The sequence below is a fragment of the Filicampus tigris genome, chromosome 3, assembly GCF_054856515.1.
Source record: "Filicampus tigris isolate MCC_2025a chromosome 3, RoL_Ftig_1.0, whole genome shotgun sequence".
In the NCBI taxonomy this organism is placed as follows: domain Eukaryota; kingdom Metazoa; phylum Chordata; class Actinopteri; order Syngnathiformes; family Syngnathidae; genus Filicampus; species Filicampus tigris.
The window spans coordinates 15,304,683-15,324,556 of record NC_141219.1 but is presented as its reverse complement, the minus strand read 5'-3'; the positions used below and the strand labels follow the sequence as shown (position 1 = coordinate 15,324,556).

At 39.2% G+C, this 19,874-nt stretch overlaps 1 protein-coding gene and 1 long non-coding RNA gene across 6 annotated transcripts in view; one reads left to right on the top strand and one right to left on the bottom strand.

The window, feature by feature from the left end:
- mdga1 (MAM domain containing glycosylphosphatidylinositol anchor 1) overlaps positions 1 to 19,874 on the bottom strand; it is a 185,554-nt gene that overhangs the window by 24,849 nt on the left and 140,831 nt on the right. For all 3 annotated transcript variants that reach the window (XM_086025950.1, XM_086025948.1, XM_086025949.1), the window contains 6 exons: positions 18,622 to 18,888; positions 18,016 to 18,164; positions 7,573 to 7,753; positions 6,518 to 6,541; positions 2,207 to 2,359; positions 1,967 to 2,128 (listed from right to left, as the gene is read on the bottom strand). In XM_086025950.1, coding sequence (XP_085882076.1) covers positions 1,967 to 2,128; positions 2,207 to 2,359; positions 6,518 to 6,541; positions 7,573 to 7,753; positions 18,016 to 18,164; positions 18,622 to 18,888 — 936 coding nt within the window. The remainder of the gene's footprint in view (positions 1 to 1,966; positions 2,129 to 2,206; positions 2,360 to 6,517; positions 6,542 to 7,572; positions 7,754 to 18,015; positions 18,165 to 18,621; positions 18,889 to 19,874) is intronic.
- The window catches only part of LOC147150032 (uncharacterized), a 156,912-nt gene that overhangs the window by 106,943 nt on the left and 30,095 nt on the right, over positions 1 to 19,874 (top strand). The window contains exon 3 of one of the 3 annotated variants that reach the window (XR_015086200.1): positions 18,704 to 19,174. The exons of the other annotated variants lie outside the window; for them this stretch is intronic. This is a non-coding gene — a long non-coding RNA (uncharacterized LOC147150032). Of the gene's footprint in view, positions 1 to 18,703; positions 19,175 to 19,874 lie in introns of those variants that run through there. 3 annotated transcript variants of the gene reach the window in all.

The following is a 19,874-nucleotide window of genomic DNA, read 5'->3' as shown; positions in this document are numbered from 1 at the left end:
CTGAAATGCTGCTTCGCTCGTGCCTTCCTCTCCCACTCTCGTTTCGCTGACCTCCACCCCCACACCTTTTGTTGTCGCAGGCTACCCCTTAACTCCATTATTTTGCCGTGAGGAGCATCGCTGCTACTCCGTGGCTGCAGCATGAGCTCGGCAAGAGAAAGGCAATTCATGTGACAACAGATTGGAAGCGAATAGGGGAACAACTGCGTCGATGAAAGGGGATCTTGTAGACGATCTTGGCGTAAACTACTAACAGATTGTTGTAATCGTAAGCAAGCGCTAGGTGACAGATGTTGCCTTGCTGCGAAACACCGTCACAACAAGACCACAAGTGATGAGAACTTTGATTTTATAGACGCCTCGGAGAAAAATGGCCCTGTTTCTCGTCGAATTTATTACACTTGTAAACATTTTTTTTTTTGCGTTTCGGCACTCAATCCTAAAGTCTTCCTGAATACAAAAGCAATCTAAGTGCCAAGGCTTAAACATTTTTCATCTGAGAAACCACAAGAGTTAAAATGTCTTTATTCCAAAATGTTCCACAACGTGCCTGATAATACTGTGCCACTTCATGCCAAATGACACACACAGACAACATTTTTTTTCCCTTCAGCTCTATCTGCTGGACTGTTGGCAATCGATTTGGCCCCAATGCCAGCAGACTGTAACTGGATCGACACCAAGCTTGAATGGGTTCCTTTCTGGCCCTTGTGCCGGCCCTCTACAAAATTTCAGTAAACTCGGTTTTGTAGTTATTGCGTCAACAAACCAACTAACCAACAAGGTATATTACCTCTGGGTTAGTGCTTTCTGTGCGTGGAGAAGGTAAGATACCACAAAAAAGCAAAACCAGTATTATGCGATTGTCACTCCTCTTTTGCACTCCTTTTTTACTATTGTCCACATTTCAATACAAATTTAAGTTAAGATATTCCACATTCGTACATACAGTATATACATGTATAGTGAATATATCTTAGTTGGTGTCCACTGTTAAACACCATTATTTTGACATTTCCTCTTGTTCCACAAGAAGACAACTGGTTTGAGTAGGACAACCTATCGTGAGTGAGCCTTTGTGTGCCCGTGTTATGATTTGTGCAAGTCTTGTGATGCTCTAATGGGAATACTGAATGTGTGTGCGCCTGCGTGCGTGTGTGTGTGTGTGTGTGTGTGTCTGTGTAGAGTTCTGCAGGCTCTGAGCTGGATGCCTTCTAGCTGCGTGACAGAGCATATTATGATGAACAGCTTACCCAAGTGACTGATTGTATTGTGCCATTGCCATAAATCACACACCCACTGCCCACTTCAAAAACAAGCACACACAGACGCACGCGCACATACACTGACAAACACAAAGGCACAAGTGGAAACGTACAAAGACCCGCCAACCTCGGTATTGTCTACACGTCAAGCTCTTGCAGTGTGGGTCAAGTTTGGACAGAAGCACGCAGATCTGAGAACCTTCATTGAAGCACAACATGCCAACCCTATATCTATCCTATATTTCTCCCCATATTTGGACTTGCCATATTTACTGTACATGTAGTAGTTTAATAGTAATCATTGATCTGGTTGGGCCATATACGGTAGGTCCCGTATTTTCGAAAGCCGTTAGAGGAGAGAATAGGAAGGGCTTAAAGGGCTTAAAAAAACTTAAACCCTAAGTGAACCCAAACAAATTTTTTCAAGAATATGTTCTATGCAGGTCCACTAATTCAAACAAGGCAATCTAATTAATATAAAATATGAGTTAAGCAACAAAATCCACCTGATTTTAGCCATCTGTGCGGCTTATATAAAGGTGCGGCTTATATATCACTTATCTTTTTTTTTTTTTTTTTAAATAGAGCGGTTGTATATATATATATATATATATATATATATATATATATATATTTTTTTTTTTTTTTTTTACACATGTTCCATGGCGCTTTAAGTGTGTATGTTATTCTCATTCACTCACCAATGTGTTTGCCCTTCATGTGGTAGTAGAAGGAGACACAATAAGGGACTCTGCCGGAGCCCTTGGGGCCCCTGACCGTGGTCACGTTAAAAAGTGGAGAGAGCAGGCGAGCCTTGTCCCCTTGAACCCGTGGCCGCGATGCTTCGATGTACATGTAGTAGCCTGAGAACAAGAAAACAGCATTCAGAGCTCCGCACTGCTGTGTCAAACTGTGTATTAAATGAATTCCCCTTTCCCCACCCTCTTTGGTTCCGCTGCGATCCGTCTCTGGGCCTGTATTGGCAGACCGCTTGGGATTCTGGGTCAGGTGATTCTGTCGTGTCCAGTCAAAGACGTCGCTTCGGTCTTGTGAAAAACCACAGATCCTCTCATCCTCAAACCCACACACGTGGTCTGGTGTGTGAATGTGGAAAAACCAGAGTGTGCAACTGCGTTAGATTATGGATATGATATGCAGAACATTTTTGATGCAGCAATAAGTTTTTCCAGACAATGTGAAATATTTAATGTCGTGAGCCTGAAGTGGTTTAATATGTAATTCGGATAAAATCTAGGGGAAAAATATGACTCCAAAGTCACAAACAAGTACACATGGTCATCGTGCATGTCATGTTAGTGGGAATGTAACGATTCACCCAAGCCCCGATTCGATTTTCGATTTGCAGTTCCTGATTTTCGATTTGATTTTTTTTTTTAAAAGTGTCGTGCTGCAGCCATCCACAAACGCAATACGCATGATGTTTGGCGCAAGCATGTCAAGTAGGACTGCCACAAGCAATTATTTTGCTACTTGACTAATCACCAACAGTAGCCGCGATTAGTCGACTAATCTTCTATGACCATCGGTAGCTGACAGCTAGAATCCTTTAAGGTATATGCAAAAGAATAACAAAGACAATTAAGATGAAAGTACATACAACTTGTATTAAACTTTGCAGCTTGTACCAGTATTCCTGACCAATAAATGACCAATGAATGAACCAAAAACTATACACTATGCTGAGTTGCACTAGTACTACCTATAAATACAAAAAAGAAATACTTGTAAACATATTTCACTTTTCTTGGCACCAAGCCTTGGTTTTAATGTAGGAGCGTGAAATCACATGAGTAAACTTAGGGAAAAGCACTGTGCTATACAATACAATACAATACAATTTTATTTATATAGTGCATTTCACATCACGGATGACCCGGATTACCGCTACTGTGCATGTGCCTTGCAGACAGGCATGACACAAGAGGGCGGCTATATATAGCAAATGGATTCTTAATTTTTTTTTACATTGATGCATACTTTAAGCAGTTTGTATCGATTTCAAATTGATTTTGGATAAACTGTTGCATCCCAACATGTCAGAAATTATGACCTCATTTCAACAGTATCAAAGGTTCCTTTATCATGTAACTTTCTGCGGTGATTTTTTACTGCAGAAAAACAGAAGCAAATTAGTACTGTATTTTTCACTCTGGCAACTGACCAGCCTGAATCCGCCTAACCTATTGGATGGGTTTATGAAGTGAACTTGGTCCACCCTTGAACTGACCCAACTCAAAGGCAAGTTTAATAAAGAAGCCTCCTGTGTGCCTGAGTGCTTTGTAGCTTGGGATGTACATGGGTTAAAAATCAATACTTGCTAGCAGTGAAGCGGTAAAATGAATCAGTGCCTGACCTGGATTAACATCAAGATATGTTGCCCCCCCCCCCTTTTTTTTTTTATCTTTTATTTGTATTTTTCTACCATTCTTTCTATTTGAGCCCACTGACCCAACTGCCACCTGGCCCATGTACGTGTGTGCGCTGACACATCCTCCCAAAAAGCTCAGTGTGACTTTTAGTGCTTTTCATTGTGAAGAGCAGAGAAGGTGGACTAGAGCCAAGTGCTGTTTATCAACTGATCTAGACAGGGAATGCTCCTCGATTGCCACCACATAGATCACTGCAGGAAATGTGTCTGTGGTTGCTTGCGAGGCCTTTTAAGGAAGGAGAAGCATAACATTTTAGAAAGTGAAAGACTTTGCAGTGCACTTAGAAGGTCTTTGCAGTGGAAGGTCTTGGGTCTTTCAGACCTTAACCCAATAGAGCATGCATTTTACCTCCTGAAGAGGAGACGAAAGGGGGAAACCCCCAGAAACAAACAAGAACTGAAAGAGGCTGCAGTAAAGGCCTGCAAAAGCATTTCAAAAGAAAAATGCAACAGTGTGGTTCGCAGGCTTGATGAACTCATTGCAAGTAAAGGTTATACCACCAAATGTTTAATGTTATTCACTTTAGGTTAATTCAATAATATCTGTTCCAATCACGTGAAAAGGTGCTCTGTCCTGAGATGTTTAACACATCTAGATTTAAATACCATGAAATAAAGGTTGGAATGCTGAACCTTTGTCTCATATTCACATTTGATCTGAAACCCAAATGTCTTCTGCATACAACAAAAACAAAGGAAATTTCCACGTTCTTTTTGTGTTTCATTTCTGTTTTGAAATAATTTGGCCAATTAATTGAACGAGGGTTGCGCAGCATATAGAAGAAATATCGATATCCTGTTCATGACCTGTGCAATATGCAAATCGCAAAGACGTGCAATAATTTTCTTATGGGAATGTATGCTTTTATCTGAATTTGACCAGTGAGATGCAAACTTAAATGCAAATCGCCACCCAATAGGTGGACATCATCGAGGGAAATTACAATTCATTAGCTAAGAACACATTGAGCATGAAAAAAATGAACTTCTTAAAGTAGATAATAAAAATGACTTTTTTTTTTAGGTACATGTTAAATATCGATACCACGATAGTCAACATCAATATCACATTTCGCATGATTTTCCAATATTGTGCAGCCCTAAATTGAACCCATTCATACTTAAAATTAACACCAATCAATCCATTTAGACTAGTGTCTTCAATGATCCCAAGTGCAAATACATGTGGGATCAGTGGTTGGTCATCTTAATCAAGTTCCACATAATCAGCAGTATATTTAATCTATAAAACCATTAATCGGGCCCTCGTTCATTGCACTCCATTTACATACTGTATCTGCTACTCCGTGTAAGCGTATGGCGTACGTGTTGACATTTGTTTCAAGGGGCTAATCTATTACTATTCACACCTTGCTCCACGACACCCACTCATTTCAATTTGCACCGTTGTTCTCACAGTCTGTTCCAATCGGCAGTTGTTTTTTAATTGCATCGTCTTGGCAGAGCTGAGTGACACCCGTGCCAGACAAATGCTGCATGTCGCTAACTGAAAAGGACAAAGAGCAAGCTGATAGAGACAGAGGGAGAAAAATAAATGCAAAAAAAGAGCGGGATGGCTTGAGATGCATTTGAGGCGCTACAAGTTCGTTCACATCAAGCGAAAGACAGCACAAACCTGAAATAGGATGTAGGTTTAATGTAGTTTAACGCCGCATGTGGGAAAACCGGGGAAGAGGACAGGTTGGACGAGTTTATGAGGTTCGACCTCAGGAGAAAAGTGTGGAACGTAAACAAAAAATATGGCTGACAACCGCAATAAGATCGTGTTTGTTCGTGAGGAGACAATCTGGCGCTCAGCAATCTGAGTAAACAAACCTTATCTATTTTGGAAGCATCGACACATTTTGCCAATAATAAGATAATACTACTTCTGCAAATGGGTTAGGGTTTCCTAACTAGTCGATGCAAATGACAGCAGCATAATTTTCAAGTTATCGATCGTTAGTGTATACATAGAAGTTTTTTTTGCTTTTTTAAACAAGCCCCCCAACACCATGTTTTGTCTAAATAATAAAAGACCTGGAATTCAAATAGAAAAATAGTCCTTCATTGATTTCTTCATGTTAATAGAAATTGAAAGCTACTTCAATGGCGAAACATCTTAACAAGTCTAGTTACATTTTAACATAGGACCCGAGATTTTTTTAGCAGTTTACAACTCCTGCATGCATTGAATTTGAACAGGATGTCGGCTGTGAACCGCCTTAAATATAGTGTACATAATAATTTGGATTGTCGTGTCTGCCTCGCGGTCACTGCACTGAGATGAAGTGAAAATTGGAGAACAAGTAAATGATCCTCCACTCTTGTGTGACGTCTTTTTACAAGATTGGTCTCTGGTGCTGGAATCATTAAATTGATCATCATGTCTTCGCAACTAAAGAATTCAGCTCAGCAACTAAAGTCCAACTCCTTATTGATTTTATAATTAAAATGTGTGTATGAATATTTTTTTCGATACGGCTACACTATATAGCCACCAATATATTCCCTAAATTTAGAATATCACAAACATAAATGTAATTGTCAAATGCTTCTCATAGCACAGTTCATACACCATCTTCCCTAAAGCAACAAGATTGGATCATCCCTAGTCGTTAGAAACCAGTGTTGACTGTTATTGTGGCCATAAAAGATAAACTGACTTTTCGAGGGAAAAGACAAAAAAAATCAAAACACGCTGCCAATTTCACCACCCTGTCATCAATCATTTGACAGTAATGAGTTTGGAAGATTAGAAGAAGACGGATGTCGACGATTTAAGATAGATGGGAGGACTCACCTGAGGGTCTTGGGTAGGTGTATGCTGTAAGAAAACGGAGCACTGGTTAACATGTAGATACTGTAAGTACAACAGTCAAGAAAGTAGAACCTCTAAAGTCAAACGATTGTATACTGTATGTGGGAATTGGACTGAAAAACATGTCTCGGATGTCGGACAAAACTGAATTCTGGACCGCCCCTGTATATGACATCATGCAAGACTTCACCAAGCTCAAATCGGTACCTTATATACTGTTTATGGATAATTATGTACCGTACATACTGTTTGTCAATATCTCTATACATTTGAGACAATTGGTATGTGTGCTATTTTTTTTGGAATGTTTTTATGTATTGTAAAACTATCGGATCGGGACTCAGTATCAGCAGCTCCTTAAAACCAAAGACTCAGACTCGGGACTCAGGTGCCAAAAAAGTGTGATCGGGACATCCCTATACAGGATGGGCCAAACGTAGGACGGATAGTGTTGTGTCATCGTGTTCTGGAGAGATTTGAGCAATGTTGCAATGTTCATGGAGGACATTTTAAGAACTTAAGAGATGAAGCTGTGCTAAAAATGTTGATATTAACAATACATAGGTAGAAATGTAATAAAATGTTTTAGATCTGACTGTAAAATGTATGCGCCTACTTTTAGCCCACCCTATATATTGTTTGTTTTTATGGTTTCATATTAACAGCCACTATTTTTTACACTTGTGTCACAAATGCTTTATATCACTTAAACCTACGTTTTGTAATGAGAACTGTGCCATTTCCATTATTCCAAATGAGAAATGTGTTAATTGCATTAAAAAAACTAACATTGTATAAAAAAATGTGCAGGTTGGTTGAAAAAAAATTAATAAAAAATTGTAATGACTATATAAAAGATGCTATGTAAATCTGATGCATTATTATTATTATTATTATTATTATTATATTATTATAACTTTTTTGTGTGTAAAATAATGCTCAGTCAATCATTTTAATTGAGTCGGGAAAATAGAATCCAATAAAGTACTGTATTGTGTTCAAAATGAAAAGTATACACTGCATGCATGAACACTCACGCTCGGAGTACTGGATGGTGCGACTGACATATTCCCCAGCGCTGTAGGTGGTGATGGGGGCCAATCTGACCTCATAGGAAAGAGGTATTCTCAGGTCGGGAATGGTGTAGGACATCAGCACCCCCTTCTCTGGCTCCTTGCCCTTGAGGTCGATCTGCCTCGACAGCAAGTTCTGTTTGTTCTGTATCGAACACGTAGCAGTGTAGACAGGGAGAGGCAGAGCTCAGATACACTGTACAAGAACATCTACGAGTGTGAAAAAAGTTACTAGCAAGCACGACTAAATTCCCACAGTGCACAAGTACAACAAATAGGATCACAAATACAACAAATCTGCTTGAGACGCAGATATAATAAAAGATACACTCGAAAGACTGCAGTACTGAATAACTTTATTTTTTTATTCCCCTCTCTACTCTGTATTTTGCTGTCTTCTCATTCCCTTTCCTTCAAAATACTATAATTTCAAGATCTGTAACAGGGAACTGAGAGATTGTAAACATATCCATAACTGGCACTCGCGTCTCTCAGCCACACTGACGGCTCCTTCCGGGCAAAACTAATAAGTTAATGAGGATACAAGGTTAAGCAGGACATTTATTATAAATCCACACAATTCAAATTTCATTAGATTACAGCATCCCTGATTGGAGCTCTACAGATGTGTACTTTGTGCAGTGGATAACCACTAATGGTATCGTATTGATCAGCATGTCCTCGTATTATTATACTACAGTGCGTGCCCTTCATATTTCGATTCACGACCAAGCCATCTCTTAATTGTTTTACTAGCATGTATGCTTCTGAGACAGTTTTTATGAGATCTTAAAAGGATTTTGTACAAAAGCAGTGCACTGGAATTTGTAGAATGGTGACATATTTTGGCAGTAAATGGGACAATAAAAACAATTATTATGATGAAAGAATTACAAAACATGATACAACACAAGAAAAAAAAGTGCAGGTCCAATGTACCGTATTTTCCGGACTATATAAGTCACGTTTTTTTTCATAGTTTGGCTGGGGGGTGCGATTTATACTCCGGAGCGACTTATGTGTGAAATTATTAACACATTATTACCTGTATATCATTTCACATGTTATTTTAACCCATATAAAGAACATGAATCCTAAAAGCTTTTAAAATACATGATTAATTTAAACGGTTAACATTTAATATTGTGTTAAATAAGCAATTAAAATAGTATGATAAAAAGACAATTTGACTGTCTCTCAATCCATCTATACAAAATAGTGTACTGTTCCTTTAAAAGGCGCCGTGCCTGGCAGTGCATGGTCTTGCATCATCAGCCAGCCACACACATGCATGAGAGCGGAGGAGAGAACAGATGATTATGACCGAATGCAAAAATACTTTTGGAGACTTGAAGACATTCTACATGGTCGGCGATGAATAAAAGACTTGTTTAATGGATCTATGACCGTTTTGGTGAGTTTAAAGTTATCTTACCGTAACTTTCTTGTAATACTACATGTGTGGATGTTAGCTAAATGTTACCATCGTAGCTCGGTGGAAATAATGTGTACTAAGCGCACATTTTTATGAATTTGATTTATATGGACACATTTATTTGCGTTACGCGACAGAGACAACTTGGATTCCGAGAGAGGGTGGAGGGGTGGGGGTCGGTCGACTTATACTCCAGTGCGACTTATATATGTTTTTCTCTTCTGTATTATGCATTTTATGGCTGGTGCGACTTGTACTCCGGAGCGACGTACAGTCCGGAAAATACGGTAATAGAGTAGTTAAGTATTGTACTTTTGGGGGCACACATTTTATTTATTTTGATTTTAAGAACAAAATTTGAGGGTATATTAAGGTATCAGATCATAGTAATTTACTTGCATTTGTGAACAAAAATAAATGTTGTGATGGGATATTGTGTTTCATTCAATTCTGACTTCACAGACCCCACTTGGTTCTGTACAAAAACATTACATAACCAACTGTCACTAAATGTGTAACTAGTGTAAAAATATTAATTCAGCGCAGCTGTTATCTTGTAAAAGTTAAGCAAATCAAGTTTGAGTATGTATTTTGTTGACACCATTTTAATAACGCTTTTACTGCGTTAGTCCACCCCCGTAGAGAAGGCTCCATTAGCTGTGTATCTGCCGCTGATCCGAGCTACTTAAAGACCTGACAGTGAGCTCGCTCTAATGTATTAGGTCAGCCACTCGACCATGGCATGCTGGAACACCCACAGCATGCCATTATCAGGTAATGCATGCAACAAAGGTGTCTGTGTATGCGGGTGTGAGCATGAATGAGTTAAACAGCTGAAAGTGGGACGTTAAATGGTGGGCAACAATACAGACATTGTGCAATCCATCTATAATTTACAATAATATAATTCATAAGTTTCCACTTTTATAAATGTAACAAGTACCAACACACAATGTTGCGAGATTAAGAATGATATGCAATGAACTAGCTTGCACAGCTGCATAAGAGGATGTTGTCATGCGGCACACTCAGTTACCGCCGTACACGTTGTTTTTCATTTGATCGTTTTATCATTTACGGCCTAATAGTTGTATTCTAATCAATATTTGTTGTAATTATGACTTGTGACCAAATCATCTACAAATTTAGGTTATACATTTAGTAAACCAAGGAACTCTTGATCAAAGAGTTTGTTTTAAACTTACTGGAATTTTGAGCACGCATTATTGGAATTTTGAAAACGGGTATTCTGCTGTTTGGAGCTGACAGTTTCCTGATGTATCGCCACGTTCAGAAGACGCTGGAAACGGCTAAGCTGCCAGTCATGTTTGATGGACTGGGACGTGTGGTCAACACTCAGACATAGGCGATGATAGAGCTCAATTGCAGGTTGGATGTGACTTTTGAGACACTTGGCATATTGTATAAGTTGACGGCTCGCCTCGAATAATTGATCTCCAATTCGGCTAATCGATACCCACTTTGAGAGTTCCGGTGAAAGACACGAGGCTGACTGAAATTATTGTTGGCCTGTTCCCAAAACAACTTATTTTGGAGCCTTATCTCCTGGATGTTGAATATGCGGATGCTGGATCCTCCCCCAATATGCCTCACTTCCTCATTCCTCTGCGCGTGAGCAATTGCACACTGCTTTCACCCTCTCAGCACACAGCAAATGCGTACAGCGCATTAAAAAAAAAAAAAATCGAATCTGAGCTGTATTTGCATTTTGCATTGTATTTTCCTCATATAAAGAAATTGAAAAGTTCATTTGGCACATGTGGGTGACAGAGCAGGGAAACAAATGCGACAAAAAAAGACTGAAATGTAAGGTACATGCCGTGTAATCATTGTCACATGAAGATTGCTCTTTGCACGCTACTGAGTTCATTTCTAGTTGGCCAGTGTAACATGTTGTCTGATCTCTGATAAATTGATTGAAAATATCAAATTCACACAGTTGTCATAAAATACCACACACACAAACGCGGACCATATCATTTCTGGTAGAAGCAATGGAAAAGTAGCAGAGTTCTCGTTTAACACATTAGAAATTCAACAATATCATCAGTCAACCGCTCACATGCGAACCACATTAATTTCCTGTTGACAAATTCCGCATGTTATGGCAGATACCTGCAGTGCATCTGCACTGTGAGCCATACGTCACAATTCATATTTATATCAATTTACAACCGGGGCGAACGCACATTCATCAACATTTAGGTTCCCACTTTAATGCAAAGATTTACGCCCCGTGTTCATCCATGTAAACATTCACACATCGCATAAGCACAGTGTGCATAATGATGTGCAATATAGGAGAAAGGTGGAGCTGTATGCATGTAATATGCATTAAGTATGTGGTACAGTAAAAGGGAGAGATGAGTCACTGATGCAGAGGAAGTTGAGCCTCAGGAGTGAAAGGAAAATGTATCCGGAGGATTCAGGGTCTGTAAATACACACGTACACGTTTTGATCATGGAAAATAGACATAAAAGATTGTTTATGTCATGAAGTCTATGCAGCCATCTTGAGATCACAACTGTTTTTTTCCCTGTCACTACCTTAAGACTAACTCTCCATTGTGGAACTTCTTTGAGATTTGAAAACCATTTTATGGCTTCTTCTGCGCTGATTTGGTCTGTATACCATCAAGGGTAAGATGAAGGTGCAGACGTCATTTTTTACAATAAGTGAGAGTGCTCTTAGTTGAGCTGCTGCAGTTTGTTTAGTGCCTTGGCCTCACTTCCTGACTGTGAATCAAAAAAATGACCCACTTGTGAACAGTTTACAAAAGCCCATTTTCCACCAATAAGAACAGTTTTGTTATGTTTCCACAGTAAAGAGTTTCAACATTTCCTACAGATACAGCATACTTTTGGGCACCCTTTTTGTTGGGGGTACAGATCACCGCAGTACAGTATGCTTGCAGGGTGGAACTTGATACACTCATTGGTGGACAGAGAATGGTCGATTAAAATGTTGGAGTGAAATGTGAAGTTCAAAAGAAATATGGATTACAACGGAGGGAGGAATGTACGCCACTTGTGTTGCTTGTTTACTTGGGTTGTGAATCGCAGAGTAACTTACAATACAATATGATCCGGATATTTTTCCAACCATACCTATAGTAGACACAATATCGGGCAAAAATGACACAATATCTACATAAACCGATGAAGGGGAAATGCATGGAAATGACATACCTAAGCCTATCCTATCCTAATCATCCTGTAAAAATACAAACATGAAAAGGGGTTGTGTTCAATTACTTTTTTGTAAATGTAGGAATATGGACATTCACAGCATTAAATAGTAAAAAAAATAATAATAAGTTACGAACTGTGACACTGGAGAGTGTTATTTATTTGTATCAAAGTCCTGGTCAACGCCAGTTCTTAATTTTTAAATTGAAATTGTGTGCCCCCATGCATCCGATGTTTTAAAACACTGTATGCTTGCACAATGCAACGATGTGATGCTGCTTGGATGAACAAAGAGGCTGAGCAAGGCTTTATTTACGGAAGAAACTATCATACTGTAGGTATAATTCAGTTGTTTCCGCAACAGTTTTCTTGAATGTGCCTTTGAAACAAAGATTTTGTTGAAGAAGTTAATCTCAATATTCGCATTGGCTATAGCAATGCTTTTATTGATTGTTTTTCGGCAAACACCTACTGTAATTAATTAGAAACATAGGAAGACATTTTTGATTAATCTCGCATGTCCAGATCGAGTCCGATATTCAAAATTTATAGGCTTCTTACTTGAATAATCAGTTTTATTATAAGAATTTGTATAATTCCCTTCTAAATATTCATGAGATAATAATAGGCTAGTTGACCTTAATAGGTGCTTAGATTAACAAAATTTCTAGTCATCAGTTTGAGGTCATACATCAGCAAACTTGACTATCTTGAGTAAAATATAAGAAAATAATATAAATAACACAATATAAAGTAGAAAAAAAAAATCTGACTAGTTTCTTTCTACTAATCTGGGGCACAGCTACTTCAAACATCTCACGTCGTACGTACATTGTTCCAAATCAATAACTGCCCTGCAGCTGATCAACAGCAAGATATCTACAGACACAAGTGCCTTTCCTCACAAGAAACACAGCAAAGTGGTCGATTTCAAAGCGTTTCCATACAAATCATTGAGTATTTCCTTTTGTAAAGATAACAAGCCAAATAATATGTGAAAGAGTGTAATATTGTGGAGGTGGAAACGATGGAAACAGACAATTATGCATGTGAACTAAATATGGATTGAGAACATGAGAGAAGGCAGCCTCTTCAAATAATAAAGAGTGTGAGGTTAATTATTCTCTCATCCTCTATTAATGGATCTCTTTCATGACTCGATCCAGCAGTCTTCTGCTATGAGCCGTGTGTATATGAAGTCATTGTTTGTGTATGCGCATGTACAACTAGAAGCTGTGGCGTCCGGAGAGATTCAAGTTTACTATATCTGCATCGTGGATTATATTACATTCATATATCCAATGTACACATTGAATCCAGCATGATTTCTTTTTTTCTTTTTTTTCCTCATATATATGAAAATGGGAGGTATGCACCAGCTGTACGAGTCGTGACACATTCAGGGCCCTGTTTTGGAACGCAGCGCAGGTCAAGCGCAAAGTGCAGTGTAACTGCGTGCATGGCAAAAGTTTGATTTCTTTGGCATTTTCGGAGACGGGCGCAGTTAGAAATGGCCATTTGCGCCACTGTGGGACTGAGCACAGCCAACCTGATTGCCGGTCAATTGAAGAGGCTCGCTCATTCCCTTTAAATTCAGCGCAGGGGTGGTTAATGGTCTACATGGCGGAAACATAACTACGTTAATAAGGAAGCACAGGACGACCTCCACTTGAGGATTATGTAAAGGTGTTGCTAAGTGGGCACATGGAGACCACCTTCAACTTTTGGGTCCTCCTCCGCGCCAACTGCGCAACAGTTACCATCCCTCCATTATCCAAACCGCTTATCCTCACGAGGGTCGTGGGGGTGCTGGAGTCTATCCCAGCTGTCTTTGGGTAAGTAAATGGGGTTCACAATAAAAGAACAAAAAAACGGTTTGACATGAAATTATTATCCCCCCCTGACCAGCATGAATGAATCGTGTGTTAATTCCTCCAGGCCTTGTAGATCACAGATTATTTGTGCATCGATTGAAATAAATTTAATTGCCAGTTCATGTGGCAGAATTCATTGTGTGATGGTGCTTTAATTAAAATACAGGTGCAATTAATCTACGGCTTGTTGGTGACATCTGTAGCTATCGCCGTTCTATGTTTAGTTTCACTGTACGACCACAAGGATTTATTTGTGTGTGAGCATGGTCAGAGCCGTGTTTAAATTAACACACGTCCTCACGCACAAGTCCAAATCGATAAATGGTATACTTTGTGTGGGAATGTTCGTACACATACTTCTGTTTGATAAATGAGGCCCCTGGTTTAAAGTCTTGTCTACCTTCTGTCATCAAAGGTTCAGGTGCGCCGGGGGCATGTAAAAGAAAACGCCCTCGATCTTTGAAAATAAGGCAACATAATTGAGAAAGAAAGAACACAAGAAGTGTAAATGGTTTGCAAATGAGTTAAATGTGGTTACTGAGTACTACTACTGTAAATCTTTAAGAATAACACACACACTTGCATATTATACATACCCCGAAAATCCCCCTTCAAAAGTATTTTTCCTCTGTACTTATTTATTCTGAACTCAATGATTTGAAGCTATCCTCGCTCAAAAATGTGTTCAGATGCGTATGTTTTGATTCTAGAGAAGTTCTCTTACAATTTTGACTGTCAACAATCGGAGCTGTCACCACTTGCCGTTGCGAGACCGCCTTGTGTCACGTGATCTCACAAAACCGAAAAAGAGAAGAATGTCGGGATTTGCGCCGATTTTTACCGAGTGTGTCCATCTGTTAAAGTAATCTAAATGGTTGAACTGCGGTGTAAGCCACTCCCACGGTAAATGCTACGGTCCCACAGTTTGTTGTAACTTATTCATTTTAAGGTGGAGAGGGTGTAGCATAGGTGACATATATTGGCATCCAAACACACAACCATATCAGGCAGGACACGTGCAGGTAAGTATCAAATTATATTAAACGTAATAAATAGTTCCCTTTGTGTGGTTAAACAATCAAAGCCAGTGACTGCCTTCTAATGTCTTATGCTCAGCATGCATGTTGCTGATTTGCAGAAACTGCTACTTACCAAAAAGCGATCAGAGAAACAAACAACTTCTAAACAAAAACTTAACAAGTTAGGTGTTTTTTTTTTCTTTTACTTTTCTTAACACTTCAAACCTAACCGGCAGAAGCCGACGACTGCTGCATGCGGGTGTTCAAAAGTAAATAAATTCTACAGTAAAGACGTGTGCTCCACAATGTCTGATATGAGTGCTTGTGTGTTACCATCTGAATGTGTCCCCCGAGAGCAGCACATCATCAGGCACGTGCTAAAAAGATGGAGTGCTGAGGCGTTAAGAGCATGAGCCGTTAGAAAGTGTTGGCGGAATAGATGGCTTGTGAAATTGATATGGTATTACTTTTCAATGTTCTACTCCTCTAGTTAATAGCGGAAGGGACCGTCGAGATTTAATGTTTTTCCTTATTATATTTATCTTCTTTCATCCCTTTCAATCCCGCCCGCCGTCTTTCTTGTTCTTTCCCGTCTTCATTTGCACCAATCATAAACATACACATCATTCAGAGTAAAAACATTCCTAAGAAAATGCCATTCAACCTACTTTGTTCACTTTGTAAAAACGTCTGGCGACATTCAATGCAGAGGTGTGTAAAAGCGTAGCATACTACAATTAATCTGTCAAATTTACTTACCGGCAAGTAACCTTTGGGGAAAATTTTACCTGTCAGAGTAGTTTTAATGCAAAAGTTAAAGAAATGTTACTTTTAGTTTAATATATTGAGCTACAGCCCGCTCGCTACTTTAATTTTTATTTTTCTATTAATGCTTGAGCAATATATTTGTTTTGGTTTGTCAGAGTGACTTGTCAAATGTTTCACCCTTCCAACAAAACCATTATTGACATTTGACTTCACTTTAGCGAAATGCAGACTGCACAAAAAGCCTCCACGGTCCCACACAAAAGCAAAGTTGTCAAAGTGGCTCATCTACAGTTTCTGCCGTTTTTAAATGCTTTTAAATGTTGTACTTGTAATCATTTAAAGCACATTGAGTTACCTTGTATATTGTTGTGCTATATAAATAAAGCTGACTGGCTTTGAAGTTACATGCACTGCATTACATGAAGCATGGCAGAAACAATAGCAGAACATCAAGGGCCTCAAATTCAACCGATGTGATTAAAAATGGCCACACTTCCCCCTACAAGAATTCAAGTATACACAAAGAAAGTTACCTTAAGACCGATTGAATTTGTCTTAGCTATTTTATTTAAAATCTATATAAACAATTGAGTCTCTTTTAAATATTTATATTTCACTTACTCAAGTAATCATTTGGAAGACTACTTTTTACTTGCATCACAGTATTCTAAAGCAAAAGTACTCTTACTCAAGTACAGTTTTTGGCTACTTGGCCCACATCAAATTCCATCAAATTCTGTAAACATGATAACAGCCAGAAAAGCTGCAGGCTTAGAGATGGGCAACAAAACGAAGAAAAAGGATATGTCTGCGTGTTTTATTATTGTCGTAATCAGAGCACAAAGCGCAGCGATCAAGGAGAAAAGCAAAAGGTCTGTGGAATACAAAGAAATTTGAATCCCAACGAAAGACACAGCTAATTCTCCTCCTCTGTGTAGAGCCTTACTTCATTTGGCCAGCCTCCCGGTATTAAAATAGGAGTAGAATCAACTATTCAGCTGCACAAAAGCAAGCTGACATGGTCTACATTCTGATTTGCACAGACGTATGCTCGCGCGCATACCCACGCGTACACTGAAGAAAGGCAGTCTTGGGGGCTCAGATGAAAGGAAAAAGAAAATAAATGGCTAATTATCCTGATTAAAAAGCATGTAGCCGCTTGGATTATGTTGTAATATTGGCGCTGTTTTCTCACCTATCAGAATGCACACTTGATTTAGCCTTACTGTATATGTGTTTTGAACTTAACCTAGTGTTACATGCTGGACCTTGGATCTAAAAAATGATGATGTCACATGAAGATAAACTCACTGACGGTTGTCGAGCCTCAGAAAAGAGATGATAAAAAGAAGAGGTGCATGGCATCATTGTTCATTCAGTCTAAGTCCCCAATTGATTAACTCCACATTCAGTCTCCCAGAGCTCTTAAAGGCCCACGGTTACTTTGCATGCATACCCCACTACATACAAATGTGTATCCTAGTGCTTCACAAAACAAGCAGATCTAAGTGTGTTTTTAAGCCCCTGTACCACTGAGCAGCGAAAATGTGTGTGAGTGTTTGCGAAGGAAGCGAATGTTGTATTCGTTCATGGTCGCAAACGTTGGCCAAATGGTTGACAGGCATTGGCTCGCCTGTACTTCCGATATGGCAAGGGACATTTTGAACATGTTCAAAATTTCTTTGTGACAAGAAAAAAAAACAAAGGTTCTCCAGTAGTAGCAAATGTTTGCCCCTCAGTGGGATAGGGGCTTAATGTGCGTGTGGGCGTGTGTGTGTATGTATATTGTATACAGTGTTTCACAGTACTTCCATCCAACCACTTTCCATACTGACTTTAAACTAATGCAAGGCAAAACAGCCATTCTCAACTATGGACAATTTAGTCTTTTTAAAAATAAAGCTAACATGTATGTTTTGGAAATGTATAAAGAAGACGGAGTACCCATAAAAAAAATACATGCAAGCATAGGAATTACATGTATGCAGACACCACACAGAAAAGCCTAGACATAGATTTAAACCCAGAACTTCTGACCGCGAGCCCCGATTTTCCACACATTTCGCAGGTTCCTTCAGTGCATCATTCTTTTTGGCTTTACCTTTCGGACATTAATCCAGTAGCCGATGATACGATCTGTGGCCTCTGGGTCTTTCTGGGTCCATTGCAGGTTGTAAGAGTAGTTGTTCCCTTTCAGAATCCTCACCGGGTTGGGCGTGTCGAAGTAGAATTCAGCATTGTAAGGTTGCGCTGGAGAGCATTGAAGGAAAAGAAACAATTTTCTCAGTTTATTTGCCTCTTCCACTAACACTTCCAATTCCATCGCTAAATTTAATTTTGCGCTTGCGGTGCTCTCCCAAATTTTTATTGAAAGAAAATGTTGGCAGACCAACAGTATGTAGGTCTTTTGGGAATAAAAAACAAACACATCTCTCAGTGAATAGTACAAAACATGGAAAAATTCAGATTCAAGCAAGGTGTATAATTTGTGGCTGATCTAATTTAGGAGTGTTTGTCGCCACAGCTTTTGTCTTTTTTTTCAGACTAACAGTATGTAGGTCTTTTGGGAAAAAAAACAGAAACATCTCTCAGTGAATCGTACAAAACATGGAAAAATTCAGATTCAAGCAAGGTGTATAATTTGTGGCTGATCTAATTTAGGAGTGTTTGTCGCCACAGCTTTTGTCTTTTTTTTTTTTTTGCTCACCAGAGACATTAAATCTGCATGTGGATGTTCCGACACTATTGCTGACTCTGCACTCATATGACCCGTTATTGGTGGGCTCTAGTTTGAATTTCAGCACAGGGGTCTCCTTCAAGTCCGGCATTGGCATGAGCACGAAGTCACCGTTGCGGTACCAGCGGATGTCGGTGATACGTGGCGGGTTGGAGCGTAGGACTGAACACCTGAGGGTCACCATCTGATAGTTCCTTGCACGTGTGTCCTGATACACCGGGTCCAGAATAGGAGGATCTGTCAAGACAACAAGTACATCAAGTTTTAGTCTGTTTTTGTAATTTATAAATGCAGACACCAATGGCTGAGTATGAACGTGCTCAAAATGATGGCAAGCACTTGTTGGTATAGAGTCATATTTAGAACCTTGGTTCGTACGCACATTGAGCCATTTTTTCATATATTCCGTATATTTTCTATATATGACACGATTCCTGTACTTGTAATTCTGTAGGGTGTATTGACAAAAAGAAATGTCACTGGATGCACTTCAATCTCAATTCCTTTGTATGTACTGTATCTGTCAGGCGGTCACACACTCTTTTAGGGCATAAATAAATCTCTACAAGAATAGAAAAATACATGTTGATCTCATCTAAGTTACTCAGTGGCACAATTCAAGTAGTGATTCATTTACAGGCGAAGTGATTGTGCAACACAAGTTTCTTCCAGATGGGTTTGTTTGTGTGTGCGGTTGAAGGGGCGTTCAACCACACACCCCGCTGTGCGCCAGTAATTACCTAGTTTCCAGAACAAAAGCAAACACAAAAGCTGAGCACGCCCTTATGTAGAATGTTAACTAATAGCCTTTCGTACATTGGCAACCCTGCAGTACAAATGCGTATCAACACAAAGGGGAGGAACCTTAGTATGTCAAGTGGCATTAGGGAAGTTAATCAAGATTGGTGTAATATCTCCACTTAAAGGCAAGCCAAGGCAACTTTATTTATATAGCACATTTCATACACAAGGCAAATAAACGTGCTTCACACAACCAAAAGCACAGCATTTAAAAGCATAAACAAATAGTACAATTGAAGACATTTGCAAAGCAAAGTGAACAAAAGTAGCTCATTAAAATTATTCAAAGAACATACATTGACAACATTAAGATACATTCACAACCAAAAGATCAAAGCTCAACCTGGATTTAGAAGCATTTATACTTGAGGCTGACTTCACTTCCGCTGGCAACTTATTCTATTTGCATGCAGCATAACAGG